At 40.1% G+C, this 23755-nt stretch overlaps 2 protein-coding genes across 4 annotated transcripts in view; one reads left to right on the top strand and one right to left on the bottom strand.

Moving 5' to 3' along the window:
* Window positions 1–18761, bottom strand: part of TIPARP (TCDD inducible poly(ADP-ribose) polymerase) — a 45875-nt gene extending 27114 nt beyond the window's left edge. The window contains exon 1 of one of the 3 annotated variants that reach the window (XM_013958016.2): window positions 18700–18761. The gene's annotated coding sequence lies outside the window, so the exon portion shown is untranslated. Of the gene's footprint in view, window positions 1–972; window positions 1312–18699 lie in introns of those variants that run through there. The other 2 variants (XM_013958026.2, XM_013958007.2) reach the window with 2 other exon arrangements.
* A 464-nt stretch (window positions 18762–19225) lies between these two features.
* SSR3 (signal sequence receptor subunit 3) lies at window positions 19226–23755 on the top strand. Its single transcript, XM_013957995.2, has 5 exons — window positions 19226–19418; window positions 20357–20483; window positions 21289–21387; window positions 22336–22467; window positions 23207–23755. The coding sequence occupies exons 1-5, from the start codon at window positions 19280–19282 to the stop codon at window positions 23271–23273; spliced, it is 564 nt and encodes a 187-aa protein (XP_013813449.2). The 5' UTR covers window positions 19226–19279; the 3' UTR covers window positions 23274–23755.

Below are 23755 nucleotides of genomic sequence, written 5' to 3'. Positions count from 1 at the left end.
AATCCTCAACTGCAAAAGGAATCAGATGCTTCACTTCACTGTGCTTAGGTCTAACAGCATATGTGATATATATGAGGATCACCCTGGGTTCAAGGAGTCCCACCGTGCCCAGGAGCCAAGTAAGTGACTCATGGTCATTTTCAGCTATATCTTTAATGCTGTTTCAATATTGTTATTGCTCATTTCATTATTGTTCAAAGTTTGCTGTTGTTTTTAAAGAACTGCTTTATCATATGGAGTTAATCTTCCAACATCTCTAAAACATAGAAAGCAGTGGGAATAAATATCAGAATTTGTTGGCATTTCTATTGGAGCATTTTAATATCCCAAATCAATCAATATTATTTAGAAACAACACTAACAATCACACAGAACAATACCACACTTGCACATTATGTTTCAACAGCAGAAGATCTCTCGGTTTGTGATTTCAGTCCCTAAGTACTAGCCATCTCGCACGAACCACACCTCCTCCTGCTTTCCCGAAGAAAGCAAACCTAATGGACCTACAACTTAAAAACAAATAATATCCCCCCCAAAAACGAAAAAAAAACCACCCAAGCCCAACAACAACAACAACAAAATAAACCAAAAAACAAACAAGAAACCCTGACGGACTAACCACCTCGCAACTTTACGTATCCTTCAAGACCCGTGCAAGCAGGCAGGTCCTCTTGCCCCCCGGTGCCTCCGAGGCACGGCAAACACTGCAATCGCTAACGCAAACAGCCGAGCTTCCCCACCAAGCTTTGCCCTGCAACCCAAACTCTTTCTGCCACCGCCACCCCCGACACGCACACGCCGAAACCAGCCAGCTGTTACCTAGAGCGAGATTTTTGCATTTTGACTCAATTTAGCGATACCTTGAAAACGAGATTAACATTCTGGTGGGGAAAAGCAAAAAAAAAAAAAAAAAAAAAAATTGCACTGGCTGCTCCAGTCGGACGCTTACAGTCACTCTAGCATTTTCACCTGGAAACTGTGCGAACCTCAGGTCACCTCTCCCAGGTCACCTCTCAAGCCGCCTTTCGGGCTACCCGGGAAGCCAGCAGCAGAGCGGCGGCGCAGGCAGGCAGGCCGGGAAGCTCGGCCCCGGCGCGGCGGGCGGGCACAGCCTTCCTCTCGCCGCTCTCCGCAGCGCGCAGCTCACCGCCTTCCTGCCCGCCGATCGCTACGTGACAAACCGCCCATCCCGCCTCGGCGGCAGCGCTGCGCCCCGCCAGATCCCTCTGCTCCTCGCATGTTAGCGTAGCTGTTTTAAATATCGCTTCCTGCAAGCGCTCGCCAGGCAGCTGCTCGGCTCGGGGAGGAGCTCCGCGGCGGCGGCGGCAGCGGCGGCGCATCTGCTGCGCGCCGCCCGTGCCGGGAAGGGCGGCCCGCCCCCGCCGCGCTGCGGGAGCCCGCCCGCTCGCAGCTTCAGCCCGGCAGCCCGCCCGCGGCCCCCAGCGGCCGCTCCGCTCCGCTCCGCTCCGGCCCGGCACAGCGGGCGCGGGCAGCGCGGAGCTGCCGCACCACCGGCCCCATTTACGCGCGCTGCAGCGAGCGCCGGCGGAGCTGCTCCGCACAGCGTTCCGCGTTACACGTTTTGGAAAGAAGCGGCGGGAAGATAAATATCTTTCAAGCTATTGGGTTGCCTTCCTTATGTAGTGCATGAGGGGTTTTTTTAAATATCCACGAAAACGATTTATGTTCTTTTATGTTTCTGAAGTCCCTGTATGGAACCAGCATTTAAAAATTATTAAAGTAACACAAGCAAAGGAATATTGAAAGCTTAGTAACTAGATAATTTCTAGCAGTAAAGGGATGACAGAGATTCCTTTGCATTTGATTTGTTACCACTAAGTATTTCGCTTCAATTCCATAAACCTTGCAAGCCCCAACCTCCTATCAACAAGGGGCTGCAAGGAGAACTTCCCCAGCCAAAAACCAGTTATAGGACAATTACATTGTGTTCAGATGCGTGTGCTTGCACATGAGGGAGGGAGCCACTGAGAACCAGGCAAGTTTAACATTATGTCAGTCTTCTCAACTTAAGTCACAGAGCATACTGGAATAAACAGTCCTCCCTAAAGACAAAGGTAATGTTCTCCTTAACTTCCCAAGTTACTAAATTTCACATTATAAATTACTCAAAGAATACTACTTAATGACTCAGAAATAATTTATATCAGAGCAGAATTGAAGCCTGTCTTGGAACAAACTCAATGTAACTCATTTTCTCTATCTACACAGCATGAGCTCAGACCCCTTCTTGCACAGGGATGACAGATTTTAGCCTATAGCATTAACTAGTTAATGCCTGTGACACTCCGAAAAGGAAAGCATGAAGTACAGTAACTCTAATGGATTATAGTAAGTTACTATTTATGCAAACAATAACTTTTATAGGTGAAGTTTGTTAAGAACATATTTAACTTTGCTTTTGTCCAAAAGCCATTAGCATGCTGTCATCTTTTGGCTGTATGCTGTGCATGTATGAGAACATGATGCATTAGTTCAGCTGCTAGTGCGATTGCTTGGGATGTTTCTCTGGTGAATCACATGCTTTATATTTCTGTAGTAAATCTCAACAGAATGAGACCATCAATTCAAACGGGCTTGACAACACCAGAATTAAATGCATCTGCATCACTAACTCCCCCAAATAAGTTATAAGGAGGTAAAGGACTTCAAAAGCTAAAATTTATGTTGATGGAACACTCGCTATATTGTTGTGTGCTTTATTTTTTTTTAAAAAAAAGTCAGTATTTCATTCTGTACGTCTATAAATGCTCAGTGATTTTATGAAATTAGGTATACAGAGAATACAGGCATCTGGAACAAAACTGTCATTTTAAGATGACATAAGTAGCCTTACAAGTGCATTTTGAAAATGTTGTGCAGCTGGATTTCTAATGCAAAGAAAATATGCCACTGCTACAAAAAATGTACAAAGTTTATCTTCATGCAGTTGGAGCTGACTTCATATGGAATGACACAATATAGGCTGAGTAAAGAAGGAGCGCGTATCTAGAGGAGCTGAAAACAAATTTTCATCATAATGGTCAATAAGTGTTAACGGAACTCTTGAGTGTCTGAAACATCAGACAGGCACAACCTCACCCTCTACCTTGACTCAAGAGAACAAGAGCTTTACAAAGCACAGTGACTGGTAACTTGTCATATCCTCATTCAGTGAGAAAGAACTGTATATACACTTGCATTTATTTTAAAATTGCCAGCATAGAAATGATCTGTTTGTAATGACTTATTTCATGTGTGAGATATAAATAAGTAACACATATGGTTCAACTACCCAGCAAGATATGCACACCTCCCACTTCAGTGAGGTTGTGGGAATGTAACCGAGGAAAGAACAAGGCCTAGAATAACCATCTTTCTCAAAACAAATGTATAATTAAAGGAAATGCATCATGACACACCATCAGATCATACAGCAATTTTGGAGGCTACCCCACACATACATATAAAGAAATTCTGACCACCGGGAAAGCATGATCTCATTTTTAAATACTTGTTTAAATCTTAAGCTAGAGAAAGAGCTTTAATTATTTCTTTCAGATGGTAAACTGCATCAGAGTGAATGCAGTAATTTACAATTCTGACTTGCAAATAATGGAATAATCAGTATGTGCACTTCACTTATTCAGTGAGGAAAGAAGGGGCTTAACTTCAAACGTGCACATTAGAAAAAAAAACAAAAAAGAAAGGTGTTGAGGATCCAGCACATTCTTCCTAGTGATAAAAGCAAGACTTCCTTTTGTATCTGAATATTTGCAAAATGAAAACTGATTTCTTAAGACACATCACACTACAGAAAAGTTATTTTTCCTTTTCTGATGTTTTATACCAAAATGAAGTCAACAAATGTAGATGGAACTTGGAAGGATACTGTGAAACAAGGCACAGAAAAGACAGGCTGTTTGTTCTCCTTTCCTCTGAAGCTATTCAATCCCAAGCGTATCTCACAGACTCTGTATATCTTTCTCAACTGCAGTATCTAATTCGGTCATCTATCCAAAACTCTTAAGGTGTTTAAGTTTATTTTCTCAATTATGGGACAGGTGAACTTTGAAGCTTCTGAGAAGAAAAGGCTTTGAATCTGGGTGTTATGTGGCACATACCTTTCTATAGTATCTAAGACAGCCTTTCCAGAAAAGGTGATTCAAGATCAGCATGCAGAACAGTCAGTACTTCAAGACTGTAAATAAATTTCATTTATGCAATGCTAATTTAGTCCTCACAAAACCACTTCTGTTATTCCATGATCTTTGCTACTCAACACAGAACTTACATGACCAAAACTCATTCTACAGAAATTTATATTTTATAAAGTTAACTAATTTTGAGATTACTTGTAATATAGTTGCATTTAGGTGGTGTCTTTTATCCATGGATTTCAAGGTATTAAAAAATAATAAAAAAAATACAAGTCTTGTGAGTAATCTCAGTACTATTGTCCCTAATGCATCTTAGGCATGCAGAGTATAAGCAACCTACTTCACTTTATACAGCAGATAAAGATAATCAGGTTGACTTCAGTGGTACCAAAGTTTCCTCCAAGAACTTCTCTGTCAGTTCTCCAATTTAATCACTACATAATATCTTACATTAAAAACAAACAAACAAAAAAAATTTTACAGCACTGGATTTTCCACTACATACAGGTGAAGAAATCAGTACTTACTATAAAATACTGAAATGTATGATTTCAGGTCTTTTCCATTTATATTACATAATTGTAATTGTCTGCTGTAAATGTCAAACAAAAATACGAAGTGAGTCTTATCCAAGGTCAAAAACCAAGTCACTGACAATGGGAAGAGGACATAGGTCTCTTGACTCATACTACAGCCCCGATACACTGGAGCAACCATCTAGCACTTCAAAGTAAAAGACAGCATACAATTGTATATACCTCTTTCTTTGTTGTGTTGCAGCATGCATGAATGCTGAAAATAAGAAAAATGAATGAAAGAATTTTTGTTCTTAATTGAACTACTCAATCATTACCATTATCTGCAGTAGGAAATACAGACTACAAAGTCCTAATTCCTTTATTGTAGTAAAAATACTGAACTTCTGACATCAATTTAGCAATAAAAACAACCATAATCTGTTAATGTTCTACAGTACTGAACAAAAGATGCAAACTTATTATATGGAAACCAATATGCAAATCAATATGCAACTCAATAATTTATATGTGGAGCTAATTTTTATTGTAATGCTTTACAAATTGATCAGAGATGGTCCTTTTCCATACCAATGCTTGATGACAAGTACTAATATCACCTTCAAAACAAAAACAAACAAAAAACCCCATACCCTTGTTCTGACATGAAAATGTACCAGCAAGTCAGGTTATATAAGTACCAAGGGAAAAGGAATGTCAATGATGGAAGCATTTTAAAAAAGTTGAGAGCTGGAAAAAGAGAATCTCTGATATTTCGGTTCAACCTGCTTTCGAGATGTGCTGACTCTTCTATACTTAATAGATTTTGCAGGAATTGTGTAATTTTACAATAGTTCATTTGTCATCATAATAAATATAACAGGTTGAGTTTGTTGATGTATAGAGATTTCTTCCCCCCCCCTTACAAGCTGTATAAATAAAATACTGATACTTTTGACTTTTTGAGTATGTTTCTATCTACCCTCTTAATCCTAGGCCTAGTAATCTTTTTCATTTTATTTTAAAGAAATAAAAAGTGCTTAACATGTTCATAGGAAAGGGAAAAATAAAAGACATTTTCAAAAATGAAATCTACAGAGAGGAGGGCAATGAAGGTTTATTAAATGTATTTCGGTAGCCTTTGTTGCAGTGACATCTAGTGGGATAAATCTTTTAATCTATGTTTTAGGTTGGGAGAGGAGAAATTGCAAGATCCAAACATGATGAGGTGAAATTTTCTAATAATTAAAGTCTTCCCCCACTAGAAATGCTGCAAATTGACCAGACTGGCTCTGCTGGCACACATGGCTTTAGGTCAGAAGGACCTCCTGGTAGTGGCAAACACTTCATGTCACAGCCCACAGAGCAGGCCGGGACCCTGGGGAGGGGGTATCTGGGTAGCGTACCCATGTTTTTAAATTGGCTGACTTCCACACGTTGCCACACTGAAGAATTGTTTCTGAAAATGCCATTAGCTTAGAACCAAGGTGATCACTAAGTAAATAACAGTCGTAGTTATTATTCCTTCTTGTCCCCTGTTGCTGACAGATGTAGCCAGAAATCTTAGCTAACTAAACAGTATTGCATATCTGACTGGTAGATGTATTTGGCTCTTTGGAGGACAGCAATGATCTACAGACACAGTGGTTCTGAAAAAAATATAAACCCAGATTATTCTTCTGGTACTATCCACAAGCAAGTGAAAAATGAGAAAAAAAACCTCACCTGCTTACCCATCTAGCACTGCTAAATGGAAAGAAAAAAAGACTACTTTATTTGCTTTAAGATAAAAGTCTAGGTAAATTATTCTTGCAAATTAAAGGACACGTATTCACTGTGTGGTGCTGTTCTTCAATATAAGCTTAACATTATTCTCTTCTAAACAGTTCCAAAGAAGCATCAAAACCAGAATAACTCCAATTAGGATCAGTACATGAAACTTTGAATCCAGACCCAACTTCTAAATTTACAGCTAGTGACATCAAAAGTCATATTCTCCTTTAACTCGTATTCACCTTCCTTTAATATCTCATGCTAATAATTAAAAGTTCTTAGAACATCACCATTCTGTTTCTATTATTTAATAAAGCCTTGAAAGTTCAGTGAAACCACCATTTCACAGGAAAAAAAAAACATACATTGCATATATGAATATCAGCAGTTTGCTGTCATGTAAGATTATCTCCAAGTGACTTATGATTCATGTATTGGGAATGCATGATTCAAAAGCAGGCCCTTTTCCTGGAAAATCTGTTATGGTTAATCATTTATACACAGATATTTTACTATTCTAGGACTGCTGCCTTAGAGTGATGGACCTAGAACTTTGGCCTATACATCCTGCAAAACATTCTAATGCTTTTAGCATATCAGTACAGTAACATTACACAACTTATGCTTAAGCTTTAATAACAGTTCCTTACTATATTATGAAACAAGTAATAATTTTATCACAAAAAAGAAAAAATACTATTAGTCATACTCAAGTCAACAATCATTTAAGAACTTACCTTTCTAGATGCAGTTTTCTTCTGCTGTTGTACCAGTTAGAGTTGCGCCAGTTTGAGAGGCAAATTAATGATGTTTCAAAACAGCAGAACACACAAAAAAATACATATTCCTGAATTACATGTATTGAACATTTGCAGACATACGTAAGGAACAAGTAGCAGGCTTCAGTACGCTTAAAAAAAGATTTGAATAGCATTTTGTGATTGGAGTCTAAAGACAGTCTTTCACCAGTGTGAACAGGCCCCCTGGAAATACTGCCTCTAGTTCACGGTAGAAACATCCACGACTTGCCTACCCACAAAGTATCGTGTATCCATTCACGCATCTGTTTACTGGACTGGACAGACGCTCTTGCACATTAACCTGACTAAAGGTGTCTATCCGATTTTAAGTTGAATTAGATACATGAATTACTACATAAACTGACAGAAAAACATGCATGCAATGGGGACAGTCATTTGGTTTTGACAAGATTTTGCTGAACTGGTGCACCCTCTTGTGGCAATCTTGTGGCAAGCATGCCACATATCAATTTAGGTAAGGCCAAGCTACGTTACAACACATTTTTAGCTTCATAAGCCTTTATACAAACTGATTCATACAATACTCTGGTTTTGACTTTTGAGTTTTTGTGAAGGTTGGTTCTGAAACGCCGATTCTGGAACAGATGGGTCCTGCCACAAGGCAGGAACTAATGTATGAGTGGCAGTGCTTTGTTTCTTCTCCTTTAGGCTGACTCCTATTTAAACAGGAGAGGAACATTCCTTTATAATTCAGTGTTGGCCAAATAACACTAAAACAGGTCTAAAATTAACAGACCTGGTTCCATCTAAAATATGTAGGTAGTTTACTATCCACATGCAAAAAATGGCCATTCTTCAAACATAAACACCAAAAAATTCTAAAGGGACACATGGAAGGTAACAGCATTACAGTATTTTACATCTGACAAAAACTGCTAACACCTGCTCACTGGAGCAAACCTTTATTAGAGCTTTGTAGAATCCATGCTTTATTGGGTAACGGAAGACATGCAGCAACCTTGAAAAGTTGAAGGGGCATGAAGATCTTCTGCACACATCCCTTTAAAAGGGTCAAGCCTTACAACATAAAATGGGGAGGTATTAAAAATCTGACTCCTCCTCCCAAGCTCTGTGTGATTCCAAGGGAAGGGAGGAAAACAGCAGCATCCAAATCTTAAATTAAAAATGAAGTAAATGAACAAAAGAGATTCATCACTAAATTCAGCAAAACGTTTTTCTTCTAAGAGTCAGTACATGAAGAACACAGAATCTGAACTCAGGATATATCGTCAATATTCAAACCCTCAGACTTAACTGGGCCTCCTGAAAACGGTAATAATCAATGGAAATTATTCACAAGCATACCAAATGCATCCAGTGTGCTAGCTGTAGTTTCATCAGCTGTAGCAGCATGGTAAAGTTCTACTGCTGATAAATAATATAAAAACATCTGGAAGAAAAAGGGATGAGGCCTTCTTTTTCCCTAATCACCAATCAGAAGGGGTGTACACATTGCTTTGAAATCTTGCACATCTTTCCTCAGTACTGCAAGGTATAGATTGTCCCAGTTTTGGATCCTGAAGCCTCACTGTCATGGATATTGTGAGCAGCTGGATACAGTCGACAAGTTGCAGAGTACATAAATTAAAGCAGTGTGAGATAATATACAGAAAACGGTAAAAGGATTGCTATATTCAGCAGATGCTCTTTGTCTGAAAGAGACTTAAGTCACTATGAGTAGGAGAGATGCCGTGCTGTACATTCTAGAATAAGAATATGCATTTGAAAGATATATTTCTTGAGGGAAGAACCTATTGTGTGGGAGTACACCATAAATACTTCATTTTCTAGAATTCAGAAACTTGAGTGCTGCTGAATTCAGCATTCCAGAAGGGTACAGGATACTGCCTTGCTATATCAATTCTGTTCATGAAGCTTTTTTCTGACACATTTCCTAAGGTCTTTTAAATTAGAAAAGAACATAACTTGGAGAAGTTTCCTTTAACATATATCCAGGTTAAGTCTAGACATGACTGACTAGCTAGAAAACACAAAGCTAATACTCAGTAATCTGTCAATGGATTAATCTCCAATCTATATGCATATGCTGTGAAATAAATGAACCTGAATTGATTCTACTCAAAGCTAGCTCAGATCTGCACCAAGCTCAAAATCACCCCAAGTATGTAGCTACACTGCTGCTAGGATCAGTTCCATACAACTCTCATACAGAAGTTTTGAATTACCTTCCCATTACACAGATTTTATGTTAAGCTCAGTAGATCCAATGTGGAGAAGAACTAGAACACTGCAGACTCCTGACTGGCTCTTTGTCGTTCACCTGGGTCCTGCTGAATTCCTCAAGTCTAGCTCAGCAGCACACTCCCTGGATCCAAAACAGCTGCTGTAGAGCACATCTGCAGACACTCCATACCTGATCTTCCTTCCCAGTGACAGGAGTCCTACAAGGGCCAGGCTGGGTAGCATTCTGTTCCAGCTAGAAAGGGATGCCCGTAGCACTGCTGTACCCCATCTGACTTGTACAGGATCACCCCAAATCTCAGTATTAGTATCAAATACAAAAAAAAAAAAAAAAAAAAGGGAGAGAGATAATAGGAAATCTTACTAACTACACCTCAGTTCAACTGTTATCTAAAGTCGTGTGTTGGCTGGATATGATTCCTATGCGCTTCTCTTCATTCTATATAGACTGTTACAGTGACATAGGTATTAACATGAGTTCAAATGTTTGAGAATTACAAGGCTAGTAAAAATTATACACCTTGTCTGTGTTATATACAATTACAAATAACCATTCAAAAGATAAAGTAGTCAAATATCCCCTTTTATTCCCTCCTCATCCAAGCATTCTTCACATAATCCTTTAGTTTCTAGTTCATCTTTCTTTCCTCAGATACTAGCATTTTAAGAGCCATTAGCACATGGGTGGCCAGCTCTTCCGACTACACATTATAACGCTAAAATTTTCCTGTGGATAAGATTCAAAAGACTTTTGCCAAACTCAGGGGGCTGAAAGAATGGGAAACACCCAGAGAGGTGGAAGGTGATACCAGCCACCTTGAGATCCTCCTACACTGTTAAAGGACAGAGCGGCAATATGTGGGTGGGTGCCAGGATGACACACATTTCAGACTCAGAAATCCCATCTGGCTGACTTCCTCCCACTAACAGGAGTTCAGACTGTGGAACTGGGCCAGCATAATCCCACTGCAGATCACTCGATATATCCCTAATGCAGGGACTACATTTGAACTGCTCACAATCTACATGCTATTAAAGAGACAAAAAATGACTATTTGCACTTAACAGGACTGTCTCTGATTGCCTGGCATTCTCTGTGCATATGTGTAATAACAGGCAGCAATTAAATGGATGGTTACAGATTTTGTTATGTAGCCTATGGCAAGCCTGGACCCTGTGCCTGTGTTTCACCTCTAACCAAACACTGCCCCACTCGCACCCTTAGCTCATTTAGCTATCCTACTGCCTACCAATTCTCTTCCTATACGTAAAACACAGCTTGTCACGTTTACCTGTATTAAAGGCTCATTCATTCTACTTCCTCAATCTCTCCATTGATGATGCAGCTCCCAGACTTACTTTCGCCCCATAACGTGTCATAAAAGGTCAGTCCGATCTAACCTGAGAAAGGTTACAGCAACACCACAAAGCTGTGGGTGTGCCACCTAGCAAGTGTAGAAGAGTCCTTCTGAACAGGTAAAAGTCACACCTCCCCAATGGCCCCTCCTAAGATCACCTCTGGCTGAAAAACATACGTGCGCTATGTCATTCTGCACAAACCTCCATATGACCCAAAACAGTGGATTTTATGTTTGACCAGAATAAAATTGTAAGATATGCAAACAGATGGAATGAAATACCATAATTTTGTATTTCCTGTTATCCAAAGCTTTCATTTGGATTATCTGCAGGATACATCCAGGTCCCAAAGCCACATGGGAACCAGACTGTGATGTTAGAGTAACAGATGCCCTAAATTTTGAACATTACATTCATTCTCAACTGTAGAGGTTAGTTATTTTCCAAATATTGCATTTGGTATTGTTTCCCAGTGGTGTGGTCAATAACTGGGATAAATGCTGAGCAAGTAAGCCCATTGAGAATCTATTTGCAGATGTTATTTCATTCATTTGGTCTACAGACAGAAGAACATATCAAACAAAACTTTAAAAATGCTAAAGGAGGAAATTTGAGCAGATGAGACCATTTCAAGAACACCTTTCTCAACTGACATCAAAAGTGGGTCACGTATGCTAAGCAAAGTTCCCTTAAGATACAACAAGTACCACAGAAATCCAGCTAAGCCAATTTCAGTTTTTAGGAATTAGAGTAAAGGTGGGTGTAGTGATCCATTCATCTCAATACAATGTTCTCAGAAGGTAAAAGAGCGCAGCACTGTTTGACTTCATCTACTCTGTTCACCTCAATGACTATTGTAACTGTCTTCCCATTTCACACTCTCCTCCCCTTACAGAGTCTAATTCCTTTGAAATTCATACCCAGGTGATAAGAAAGTTACAACCTTAAAACTGTCTGGAAACCACACTGCTTTAAGACAGTACCATTCCTTACCTCCCTACAGTCCGCCCCTTCAGTTGCGACAGTTCTGCTGTTTATGAGGCCACGTTCTAAACCAGACTGAGGAACAGATTTGGCTGAAAAATAATACAACCAAACTACATCTCCAATTTTAAACCTTAGATCTCACAGAAAGCTTCAAAGAATTATTGCACACAGAGATAAAAGTTCAGAAGCTTCTCATCCACCTAGTTGACACAGGGATAGCAGAATCTGTTCAGATTATGAGCTTTATGCATGTTTATACAAAGAAGCTTTTTCTTTTGTATTTCAACAAACCCCAATCAGCTCATCCAAAATTCAAAACAACACATTTACATCCTTTACTGCATGACAAATTTCAGGACAATCCAAATAAACATGGAGATTTCAGAATATTAGAAGCGTTTAATTTCAAACAAAGTTTTTTCAGTCTTATCTATAGTGAAGCTTTTGCTCTGCTATAACCTCATTCCTGGACAAAGTCTAGTCCATTGACACAGGAATGAATGACACTGACAAAGTTGGTTTGAATTTAGATTTAGATGTAGATGTGAAATTTAGCAATTTTCAAGACTTTAGAAGTTAGCTCCCAATTAACAGAAGTGTTAGTAGGAGGCAGATAAGAAGCACAGAAAAATTTATCCACGTTTCTTCTAGCCAGAATGAGGAAAATACATGATTCTCCCCAAGAATTACAATAAACAGCTGAAAGACTAAGTCTTAATCACAGACCTTTTAGCCTGTATCAACACTACAAATAAATGTTCTTAATTTTGGTGAATTAGTTACATTAAAACAACAGAGGATACACAGCTTTGCAGATACATAGCAGCAAATTAAAATTGCATAGCATCATAGCACTGAAATGGTTTGCTAAAACAATTAAAGAAGGGAAAAAGGAAGTGATCACCCTGGAACACTTGGCAGTGAAATGATTATCGAAAGCAAATAAGAAATATTGCTTCTTTGCCTAAGAAAATCCCTTTTAGAGAAGCAAACCAAAACAGAATGGCTGATAACCAGGCAGTAAAATTCAGGGCTGCAAGATTAGCCAGGTTTATGCTTTAGCTTTGGATATAGGTTCAGAAGCAGTTGTATATGCGGGAGGTGGGAGGAAAGTTTTTTTCATATGAATGAGATCATTCCTCTGGCTCTGGTACAATTTAAACTAAAACACATATTGCACTAGAATATAGATAAGGAGCTGAAAGAGATGCAGGAGACTGCACGAATGCATCAACTCCACATTAAAACATCAAATCCAAGGTAAACAGTGACTCGAGGCTGAAGACACAGTATGATTTTTAGACTAACTTAAAAAGAGAAAATATGCACTTTTTCCCTCCCAGAGCGTAACAGAATATGACACTGATACTATTGCATAAACATGTGCAAGCATTTGGAGACAACATCAAAGAAATTAGACTATTCTGTTCTAAAAGACAGCTGGACACATTGCTGGCTTACAATCTGTAACTGGCTGAAATAAACATAATTTTTTAAATATCAGGTATCTCTTACATGTATCTCTGAAGATTTACTCTGACAACCTAATGTTATAAAAGCAAAGAACAGCAAGGGTTTATCAAAGTCCATGTTGAGAACATCTGTTATGTTAGAGATCTTAAGGGTGTGCACTGTAATTCCACACAGCTCACAATGTTCTACTTTACTTTTATGAACATAAATTGTACAACTTCATGGAGATAGCTATAACCACCAGTGGGGTGATATGCATTTAATCATAAACATGATTTTCTGTGGGACTCAGAGAGGATGTTTGCCAGGCAGTATTTCTTTCTGATACAACTGCTATTGTTGGAATGTGATAAGCCCGAAGAAGACATATTTTGTCTGTTTTTAAGAATTCTTCTGTTAAACAAGATGTCAGCTACCACAGTAATTAAAGACAGAACAATTCTCGGAACAATAAGAAATACTGGAACATCCTAATATTACTGCTAGATGACAGCAAAAACAGTCCTATTTGGTCTGTTCATACATAATTTATTAAATTCAAGGGAGTTTTCTCCACAGGTTTTGCAAGCTAAAAAACAGTATCAAGAGCCCCAGAATTGGATTAAAAGGACAGTATGAACTATCAAGCTGTAAGAGTTTTTAATCTTTTGAGAAGCGCTGTGCCAAGTACGAACCATGGCTCAAAATGACACAGAATTTTCAATATGCTTGAGAAGTAATATTTACAGTAGTCTGTTACTCACAAACAATCTCTGTGCATTTCTAAGGGTTTAGGTAGGCATAGCAGGGCAAATGTAATCTGAAACTGTCAGAAAGGTCACTTTGTGCAATATGAAGAAACAGAACATACGTAGTTTGAAAGGACTGTTATACAAGATTCTAGAATACATGAATTTGATAGAATGCAGACTTATCTCCCTTTGAGAAACAGAATTTAAATAACACTTTGAAAAATCTGCTTTCATTTATATTAGTTATAGGCCCAAAGACTATTGCTCAGATCTGTACTGGGTTATCTGGTTTTCTAAAGACAGCCGTTCAGAAAGTTTAAATTCCAAGAGCAAACACAACATTGAAGAATGTTAGCTATATAAGCACAGCTAAATGATCTCTGATGTACACTACATGAATGCTCAAATCCTTTTACCCCCCACACAGTCCAGACCTCAGTTATATCCTAGTTGTTTATGCACTGGCCTGTTGGAGACATGAGAGGGAAAAGGAATCTTAACGTAGCCATGGAACAACTCCGTATCACTGTATGGTTATTTGCTACCAGAGCTACAGGACTATGGCAGCTCTTCAGTCCTAGGGCACCAATTCCTAGAGCTGTTAAGGTGATGAAGAGAGTCACAACAATAGCTTTTTGGTTCTGTTCTTGACCCACCTGAGGTTGCACCCTCTCTGTGCTGTCTCCCTAGAACTTTCCCTTCTGCACACTAGAATATCATTTATTCTACTTCTTTCAGGATCTCCACACCTAAAGGAAGAAAGGGCACCAATTAACCAAACAAAAAAAACCCCAAAACCCTAATAATAAATTATGGACTCATTAGTGCTGCTGCCTCCATGCCTATTTTCTCATACTACCTAAGCATGCACACTATTAGAATCCAGTAAATACCTAATTTTTTTTTTTTTTTTAAAAGACACTCATGTTAATGACGAACATTCCTAGACCATGGGACATGAAGATTCATATTAGCACAGAAGATGACAAATGTAACTTCACTAAAGAGCAGACATTTACTGTAAATCACATGCCCCAGAGCTTCTATTTTCCAATTCAACATAAACACGCCTTTTAGTCTACACTTCACACAGATAAGCAGCAACAATAGAATAGACAAAACAAATTCCACTGGGAAATGCCACAGCCCTCATTATGTCTCACAGGTCCAGCTCAGAGATTTAGAGAAAGAGTCAGAGCAGTAAATAAAATCCATGTATTTCCAGAATATTTACCATTTCCTGTGTTTTAGTAAGAAACATACTTCATAAACAGCAAAGATAGCGGCATTAATGTTTGTATTATTAAAAGAATTTTTACTCTCAGGTCAAGAAGGCATTGTTCTTCTGATTGTGATGAAAATATGCCCGAGGGACAAAGCATTATACATTTACACTATAGGTCTGCCTATCTTTAAGAGGCTGGAGGTTTTTTTACAGCTTGCTGGCATTATGGAAAGAAGATACATGTAAGTTTTACATAAATAAATACATTAAACTTCTGTCACATGCTTGCTGGTAAGAGTCTTAAGTCACTTATCACAATTAAAATCACAATTTTTCATACGGAAAAAAGGTGTTAGTTTCCAACACAAACATGTTTTTGAGGAAGAGAGCACAAGATGGAAGAGTAAGCACACACAATATTTCACTTTAGGAATAATCCCAAAAGTGAATTATTTTTAACCCGTGTCTTATAAACAGGATTTTGGTTTCTTCCAGTCAGTGCAAAAGTGCCCAATTCTAAACCTAACACTTACGTACAATCAGAAAACGAACAAAAAACATTTGGAAAAGGATAAGCAGATCCTAGGAAGTTGCATGTTTCTTAGCAGCGGATGTGCTCTGGATGACTAGACTTTTGCAGACATGAGAATCTTCTAAACACTTAATTTTTTGTGCACATAAGCAACACAATGAGCTGAGTGCCTTATGTTCCCAATGGCTTCTGAATGAAGATTCAGACGAAATGCAGTCAGCACCATGCAGATTTAGGCACTTAACAAAAACTTTAACTGTTTTGACAGAAATCTGTGTTCCAATTTATTTCCTGTGAAGCAAATATGACATATTTAAAGTTAATATGAAGCTTCAGCAAGTTTCATTGTATGAAACGTTCCGCTTAAAGCTACAGTTTGCCAGTGCCAAGATTATTAAAAAAGCAAAATGACCATTTGTTTTGTCAAGAAAATCTTTCATCATTTGATGGCTCGAAACAATGCCATACATTATCTCAACTGAGACACGTATGGTCAACAGGCAGTTTTTGCTCTGAAATGATACTATCCTTCCGAAGTAAACCCAAACCAAGAATAAAAAAATTAGACTTACTTGCATTCCACCACAACACAAATTAACCTAGACAAGTGAAAGGGAGAAATCTAAGAACACAGTCCATGCTTGTATCAGAATCTTAAAACAATCTTATATTTCATTTTTCCAGTAGTCTTCAACTACTTTAGGCAATTCAAAAAATGTTCTCTAATAAGAAAATTCTTATGACTAGTAACATTGATCAAGTACGTAAATAGTAACTACACTACACACTAAATATTTAGTTTTAATGAGTTTCACAAAGAAAACAAGAAATTATGTTCATTCTTGCTTGAGTAGCATCCTCAATATAAGTTTTAGAATGCCATCTAGTGGACAAACAGCATTTGCCTGCCAGAGGAATTCAAAAACTGCTGCTTAAGCTATTTCAAAACAGTTCAGTATAACCCAAAGATGCAGTTCATACAGAAGGTGGACATTAAAAGGAAGATTTTCAAAGGTACTCAGACATTTCACGTAACAGATATTCATCCAAAGGAAATAAATCAGTAGAAGTTAGGCATGTTTAGAAGCGCAGCAAAGTATACACGCACATCTTTAGATACTTATAGACCTTGAAATATTAATCCACTAAAACATCTCTGATAACCTCAATACTTTCTGCAGAAGGAAAAGATTTCATTTAAAAAGTCTAAATTCCTATTCTTAACAAATTTCATAAAATTATTCCATTTATAGACCACCACAGCAATATTTAGAAACCACAGATAGAGAAAATACAGCTTGAAAATGTTATAATCTGATTAGGTGTGGGAGACATCACAAATGAATACTGAACAGCATTAAAAGCATCTACTGAGGACAATGCCTAAAATTAAGACCTAGACAAAGGAAAGCTATAGAAACTGGTTAAATGCAGATACAGGGAGAAACACCACCACTTGCTGATTATGAATTATATAGGCCACATGTTTCCAAACAGCGGAATACCTTCTATGTACTCACTTCTATGTGACCTACCCCAGGAGATCCTGACTGCCCCTGCACTGACACGAGCGGATAGGTAAATGCCTGAACGTAGGCAGGTACCACTAACCATGTGGTGAAGAGAAAGGTTATAGATGAAGGAATAGGGTTGGTTCCCAGGCTGTGGGAAGTATGGAGCTGCAGTCATGCCCTCTGTATATAAGCATGGCTGAACAGAGCTGGCAGCAGCCACTACTGCGATCAGTGCACTTTGCTGTTTCCGCTGGTACCCAGAGCTACTACAGGTCACCTAATTGGCTGATATGTCAGCAAACCCAGTTTGGGAAACCCTGCTGTAGACATATTCCAAGCCAAAAAGCAAAGTCGCATTAGCAGAAGCAGCACTTCCTCAGTTGCCTGTAGGTAGCATGACATTAGCAATGTTACTCTGTTAGTGTAGTATGTTCAATACTCTTTGAATCATAAAAATCCATCCTCAGTTTTATCTTGGATATTTATCAAAAGGTTGCTCAGCAGACTTCTACTGCACTTAAATGCTTCACAGACTTCTCTTCAATCATAATGAATGGTGAGTTCTGATTATATAACTTTAATTTCATTTCCAGCTAGCATCTCCCCATTATGGTGGTGCACCTCCTATCTTCTCTTGCACATGAAGAATATTAGTAATTGGAGGAATTAAGCAGGAGGGACTAGTTTAATTAAAATTTTAAAAGCTATAACTTTATTAAGTTGTAACTTAAATAAAGTTTCCTCAGGAATGTTATAGATAAAAATAGCAAGGAAAAAAGAGCTGTTCGAGTGGACAAGGAGTACTATGGTCCCTCACACTAAAGACACTCTAGACCATAAGGAAAACATCCCTAAAGCTGCATCGTGTAAGTAGTCTCTACAAGCTTTTAACCAAGAGAGTACAATTAATCTCCCAAATTTTTGTGGGCCACCAACACAGTTTTCACTGAACTATAGACGGGTCATTAAAAAAAGCACTGCAGATGACTCTCTATGGCTTTACAAGCTCAAAGGTGTGTGTATGGGGGTAGAGATCACAGAATACTTACTCTTCGGTGTGGGTAAAAGACCCAAAAGTTAAAATAATAAAGAAATGCTTTTAAACAGTACAATAAGTAGACCTGAATGTTTAAAAAAATAAAACAATGTACATACATGACAAAAACTGCAGCAGTTCTCTGGGAACTGTAGTTTTTTTCCCCAGGCAACAAATAACATAATGGGAAGTAAACGCATTTCCTACAGCGCTTTTCACTCCTTCCCCAAGTCAAACCTGGGCAGCTGCTTACATACAAGCACACACTGTAAATACGTTACAGCTCTAGCCACGGAAAGGCGGCACTCGCAAGCAGAAGCTGCTCGGGGAATATGTTCTCCGGTCTCCCTGAGAGCGACCCAGATACTCACTTGCCTCACAAGCCGCGACACCCGGTCCCGCACGCCGGCTGACTCCTGCGCGCTGGCTCACGGCGGAAACCGCACAGAAACGGCGCCGGGCGGCGGCGGCGGCCCCCTCCCCGGCCCCGGGCCCGGCCCCGGGCCCGCCACCCCGCCGCGGGCGGCCGCCACCACACGCCCGCGGCCGCTGGGGAGCGGGCGGGCTCCGCGGCGCCACATCGGGGCGGGCGAGGGGCGCGGCGCACCCGGGACGCCCTGCCGGGGCCGGGGCCGCAGCGGGAAGGTGGGGGGAGGGGGGAAGAGCGCAACGACCCTAACGGTCATAACGGCCACAACGGCCGCGCGCGCGCCGGAGTGGGCGGCGCCTTCCCGCCACGCGCCGCCCCCTCCCCCGCGCGCTCCACGTCGGCCGGCCGCGACCCGGAAGTGTTCCCCGGCGGCCTCCCCCCCCCCCCACCGCAGCGGCGCTCAGCGCCGCGGCCGGGCCTGGCAGCGGGCGCGCGACCCCGGAAGCACTCGTGCGCGGCGGCCCCTCCCTCCCCCCCTCCTTCCCCCCCATCGCGCAGTGCTGACGGCGCCTCGCCTCGCCATGGCTCCCAAGGGCGGCCCCGGCGGGCGGCAGCAGTCCGAGGAGGACCTGCTCCTGCAGGACTTCAGCCGCAACCTCTCGGCCAAGTCCTCCGCGCTCTTCTTCGGCAACGCCTTCATCGTCTCCGCCATCCCCATCTGTGAGCGGCGGGGGCCCGAGGGGCAGCGGGTGGCAGGGGGAAGCCTGAGGGGGGTGACGGCTCCTGAGGGGGCGACAGGCCCTGAGGTGGGAGAACAGCCCCTGAGGGGAGCGACAGCCCCTGAGGGGAGCGACAGCCCCTGAGGGGGGGACAGCCCCTGGGGGGGGGTGACAGCCCCTGGGGGGGGGAGGGGGAGCCCCTGAGGGGAGCGACAGGCGCTGAGGGGGGGGCAGGAGGGAGCCCTTGGGGAGCGGGGGGTGACAGCCTGCGAGGGGCAGCAGGGAGATGCTCCCCTCTCCCCCTCCCGAGAGAATTGGGGAGACCCTGAGGAGAGCAGCGGCCCCCACAGCCCAGAAAAAGGCCGCCCTCGGGCTCCTTGCACATCGCTGGCGGTCGGATGCCCCTCTAGGCACCCTGGCGACGTGGCGGGACAGCGGCGCAGAGGCCTCGACCACAGCCCAGGGCATCTAGGCTGTTGGACCTTGCCTTGAGCTGGACCTATGCTGAATTAGGTTGGCTGTGTCTGTACCGTGTTAGATTCAGCTTTGAAGTTGGCACTTCTTGGAGCAGGGGATTCGGTGGTTATTCTGTGATGTGCAAAGATGAATGGGCTGCAGGCTAAATATCGATGTGCCAACATCAAACCTATGTACAGTCAACTGGCAATTTTATGCTGTGCTGTTTTGGTGCTTCTGAGTTGAATTTGAGATAGTCTCATAAAGCCCACATAAACCAAAAGTATTGCAGATTTTTCTTTCTGAAGGCATTTTGTAATGCAGCTTGGAGACACGCAGGTGACTTTGCAGGAGCTGGCTTTGGTCCAGCAGAGCTGGTGCTGAATTAGAGCTAATAAGCTACGTAGGACTCCTGGGGAGACATTTTGCTTGAAGAGAGAAATCACTCTTAATGCCTTTTTTTCTTCTTCTTCTTCTTTTAAGGGCTCTATTGGAGGATATGGCATATGGATCTTGTTCAGTCTGCAGTCCTGTATAGTGTAATGACCCTCATCAGTACCTATCTAGTAGCTTTTGCATATAAGAATGTCAAGTTTGTTCTCAAACACAAGTAAGTTTGCTGACTATTTGAAGTATGACTTAACTATTAAAGAAACTGATGAAAAAAGCACTTACAAGATTTTTTGATGAGTAAAAATATCTGAAATAGTACAATGAAGAACTACTTTGTTTTATATAGAAGTTGTAAGAGATAAGCTACTTCATCCTGCATTTTGCTGTGTTTTGATGTTTTGATATTCCATTGTATTAGTTCTTGAATTGCTTTAATGGGAAAGTTACAACTCAAATGTTAAACGATCAGCTTTACTTCTTGAGCGCACTTCTCTTGAAAGACCTTGACAGCAGTTTAAGAAGCAACACAATTAAAAATTAGATGTCCTGCTTTTGAAAGAGTCTCTTCAGCAAGATAAATGGCTGCCAATATGAAAGTGTTTGTGCTCAGTATGGACAGAGCAATTACTGGCTTTTCTTAAAACTGTTGCCTATTACCTTGAGATTGTTAAATTTGGAGTCGGGGCAGGGGAGAGGGCATTTGGTTCAAGTAATTGACAGACTTTTCTGTTTGTTATCAGCATCTCTTTTATAATTGGTTTCTGTCATCTTTCTTGCAGTTACAGAATCAACTGGTCTTGTCAATTAGGAGCACGGTGAAATAGCAAAACCACCTGTATTTTCAGTGGCTATTGCCAGAAACTACATTTGACTATGTTTTTAGTAATTTGACTATTACTCACCGTCTTTTGGCAAATCTGTTCAATATCTTGGCTATTTTATTCTTCATTATAAATACAATTTACTATAATCCAAATTTTTTTTCATTTTTTTACCTTTAACATAAATGGTGTTTCTTACAGAGTAGCACAGAAAAGAGAAGATGCTGTTTCCAAAGAAGTTACTCGCAAGCTTTCTGAGGCAGACAACAGGAAGATGTCTCGTAAGGAGAAGGATGAAAGGTAATCCTCTTTGTTTCCTTCTTTCCTTCTTTTGCTTGTAATACCACCTAGTATCTTCAAGCTGCAGATAGGATTTTAGAGACTGTCTCTTCGTCTGTTTTGTCTACATATTCCAGTAAGAAGAAGCTGTGCTATCAGCTCTTTGTTCATCTATAAAGCTTTTTTGAGGTGAGTTATCAATGAAAGGTCAGACTTTGAAACCTTTATCAATAAGGGCTCATAAGGCAACAACCCTGTCCTTGAACCGCAAAGCAAAACACCTTCTCATACGGGCCTTCTTATAGCTGTCTGAAGAGTAAGCATCATAGCTGTCTTTAGAAATAACAAAAGTTCCTTTTTTTAAGGACAGACTAGTTCAGGGGTTTCCAAAGGTTGCAATGTATTTTGTGTAGTGGAGTGCCAGTTCCTTCACAAGAGCATTTCCATATTCTGCCAGGTAGTACTTGTCACTCCGAATGGTTATAACTGGCAAAATTGCATATGCAAACTTCCAGTTTAATAGCTCTTATATTAATATCCAAGTTATTCCTGATGAGTATATCAGGAAGCACTCAGTATTAGATTAGATGCCCCTTTTGACTGTACAAGACACTAAGAATTGAACTGTTAGCTGTTTGGAAAAAAAAGCTCTTTTAAGTGCCAGGCTATCTAACAAATATGAAGTCACAAAAAGAAGTGTTATTTATAGAGGGCTAAGTTTGACATGCGTAATGGTAAAACAAACACAAGACAGTTAAATATGTAAGTGCATAGTGTATATAAGGTTTTATCTCTAACTAACGAGCTGACTGTTAGTTGTTGCTGTGCTCTGTCTTTTAGAAGTTGGCTATGACAAGAGCAGCAGCTAGTAGTTTATTATATTAGGTGTCAGTCTCTTCATAATGTTGTGTGTGTCAGCCTATACATTAAGTTAGAAATGTGTGAAATAATGTCTCTACTTGTACACAGAATTCTGTGGAAGAAAAATGAAGTTGCAGATTATGAAGCAACAACTTTTTCCATCTTTTACAACAATACCCTCTTTCTCGTCTTGGTCATCATTGCTTCATTCTTTGTGTTGAAGAACTTCAACCCAACTGTGTATCCTTTATTAGTGCACTTGAAACAACTAAAATCCTATTCCTATTTGTTGTCATTTGTAGCTGTGTTTGCGATCTGGGTTGTGAGATTACTCTTTAGATATACGCAGGTCATTGTAATGCCTCCACTTGGAAACATTTGAACATACAAATAGAGAATACCAAAAAAATCTCCAACTCACATAAACGATTTGTTATCATCTGACACTAGATGTTTTAAGGGTATCACCTGAACGATCTACAGAAATTCTTATGGCACTGCCATTTCAAATGTAATGGTTTGTGCAATAAGGAGGCAGTTCACAGTCATGCAGAAACACTGCATTAGGGTTAGTTGCCACATGCTGTTACATTACAGAATTGTTTAGTTTCAGGAAGTTCACAAGTAAAATAATTTCTTTTACTTAAGTAAATAAATACTGCCAATAAGTGCTGCATATATTAATGAAAAATCTGCTGTATTTAACAATATTTATAACTTCTTTTAAATGCACAGACTAAACTTCATAAGTGTCTTAATTGTAAAGTTAAGTACACTTGTAAATTCAGCATCTTGCTAATAGCCTGAAATACAGCTTAGAATCAAGGCTATGGTGTTGCAATGCCTATTTTAAAACTCATATAAAGGAAAATAGTTTCAATCCCTTTTTTTGTTCAAACATCCTCTGCTAAATGTTTTGTCCAAAAGAAGGTTGGTTGTGGTACCTTAAAAGTTTATATCCTTAACTTTTTCCCTACAGAAACTATATTCTTTCTATAAGCGCTTCGTCAGGACTGATTGCCCTGCTATCTACAGGATCCAAGTAGACAAAAAAAACAAAAAAAAACAGTTTATTTCTGTGGGAGGGTTAAATTTCCTTACAAAAGTTTAAGGGTGGAATTGGACTACTTTTTTTTATAATGTGACTGCTTGAGGGTTCTGGGGGAGAGGGTTTGAAAAGAAAATGAGTGAATTATATTTACTTTTGGTATCTTTACAAGGTATTGTTCAATAATTGAATGAATCAAATTTGTTATTAGCAAAGAAAGAAGATGGCATGTGAGCAGTTACTGAACATAACTTTTCTGAAGCACTTCATAGGTGTGCTGGTACTGCAGATTATCTGACAAGCCCAGCAGACCGTAACGGAGTGCTACACGGTGGCACGGAACAGCTGTGCTCGAAACCATTAACAGAATTTGGTGACTGTTACAAGAGCCGAACTCACTGATCTTAAAAAGTGACAATCCACCATTTATCATTGTAACTTGAAAAGTTTTAATAAAAAGGAGGCTTTTCTGTTAATTAA

The sequence above is a fragment of the Apteryx mantelli genome, chromosome 9, assembly GCF_036417845.1.
Source record: "Apteryx mantelli isolate bAptMan1 chromosome 9, bAptMan1.hap1, whole genome shotgun sequence".
NCBI lineage: Eukaryota > Metazoa > Chordata > Aves > Apterygiformes > Apterygidae > Apteryx > Apteryx mantelli.
Note: the sequence above shows the minus strand (reverse complement) of the source record. Positions and strands in the feature narration are given on the sequence as shown.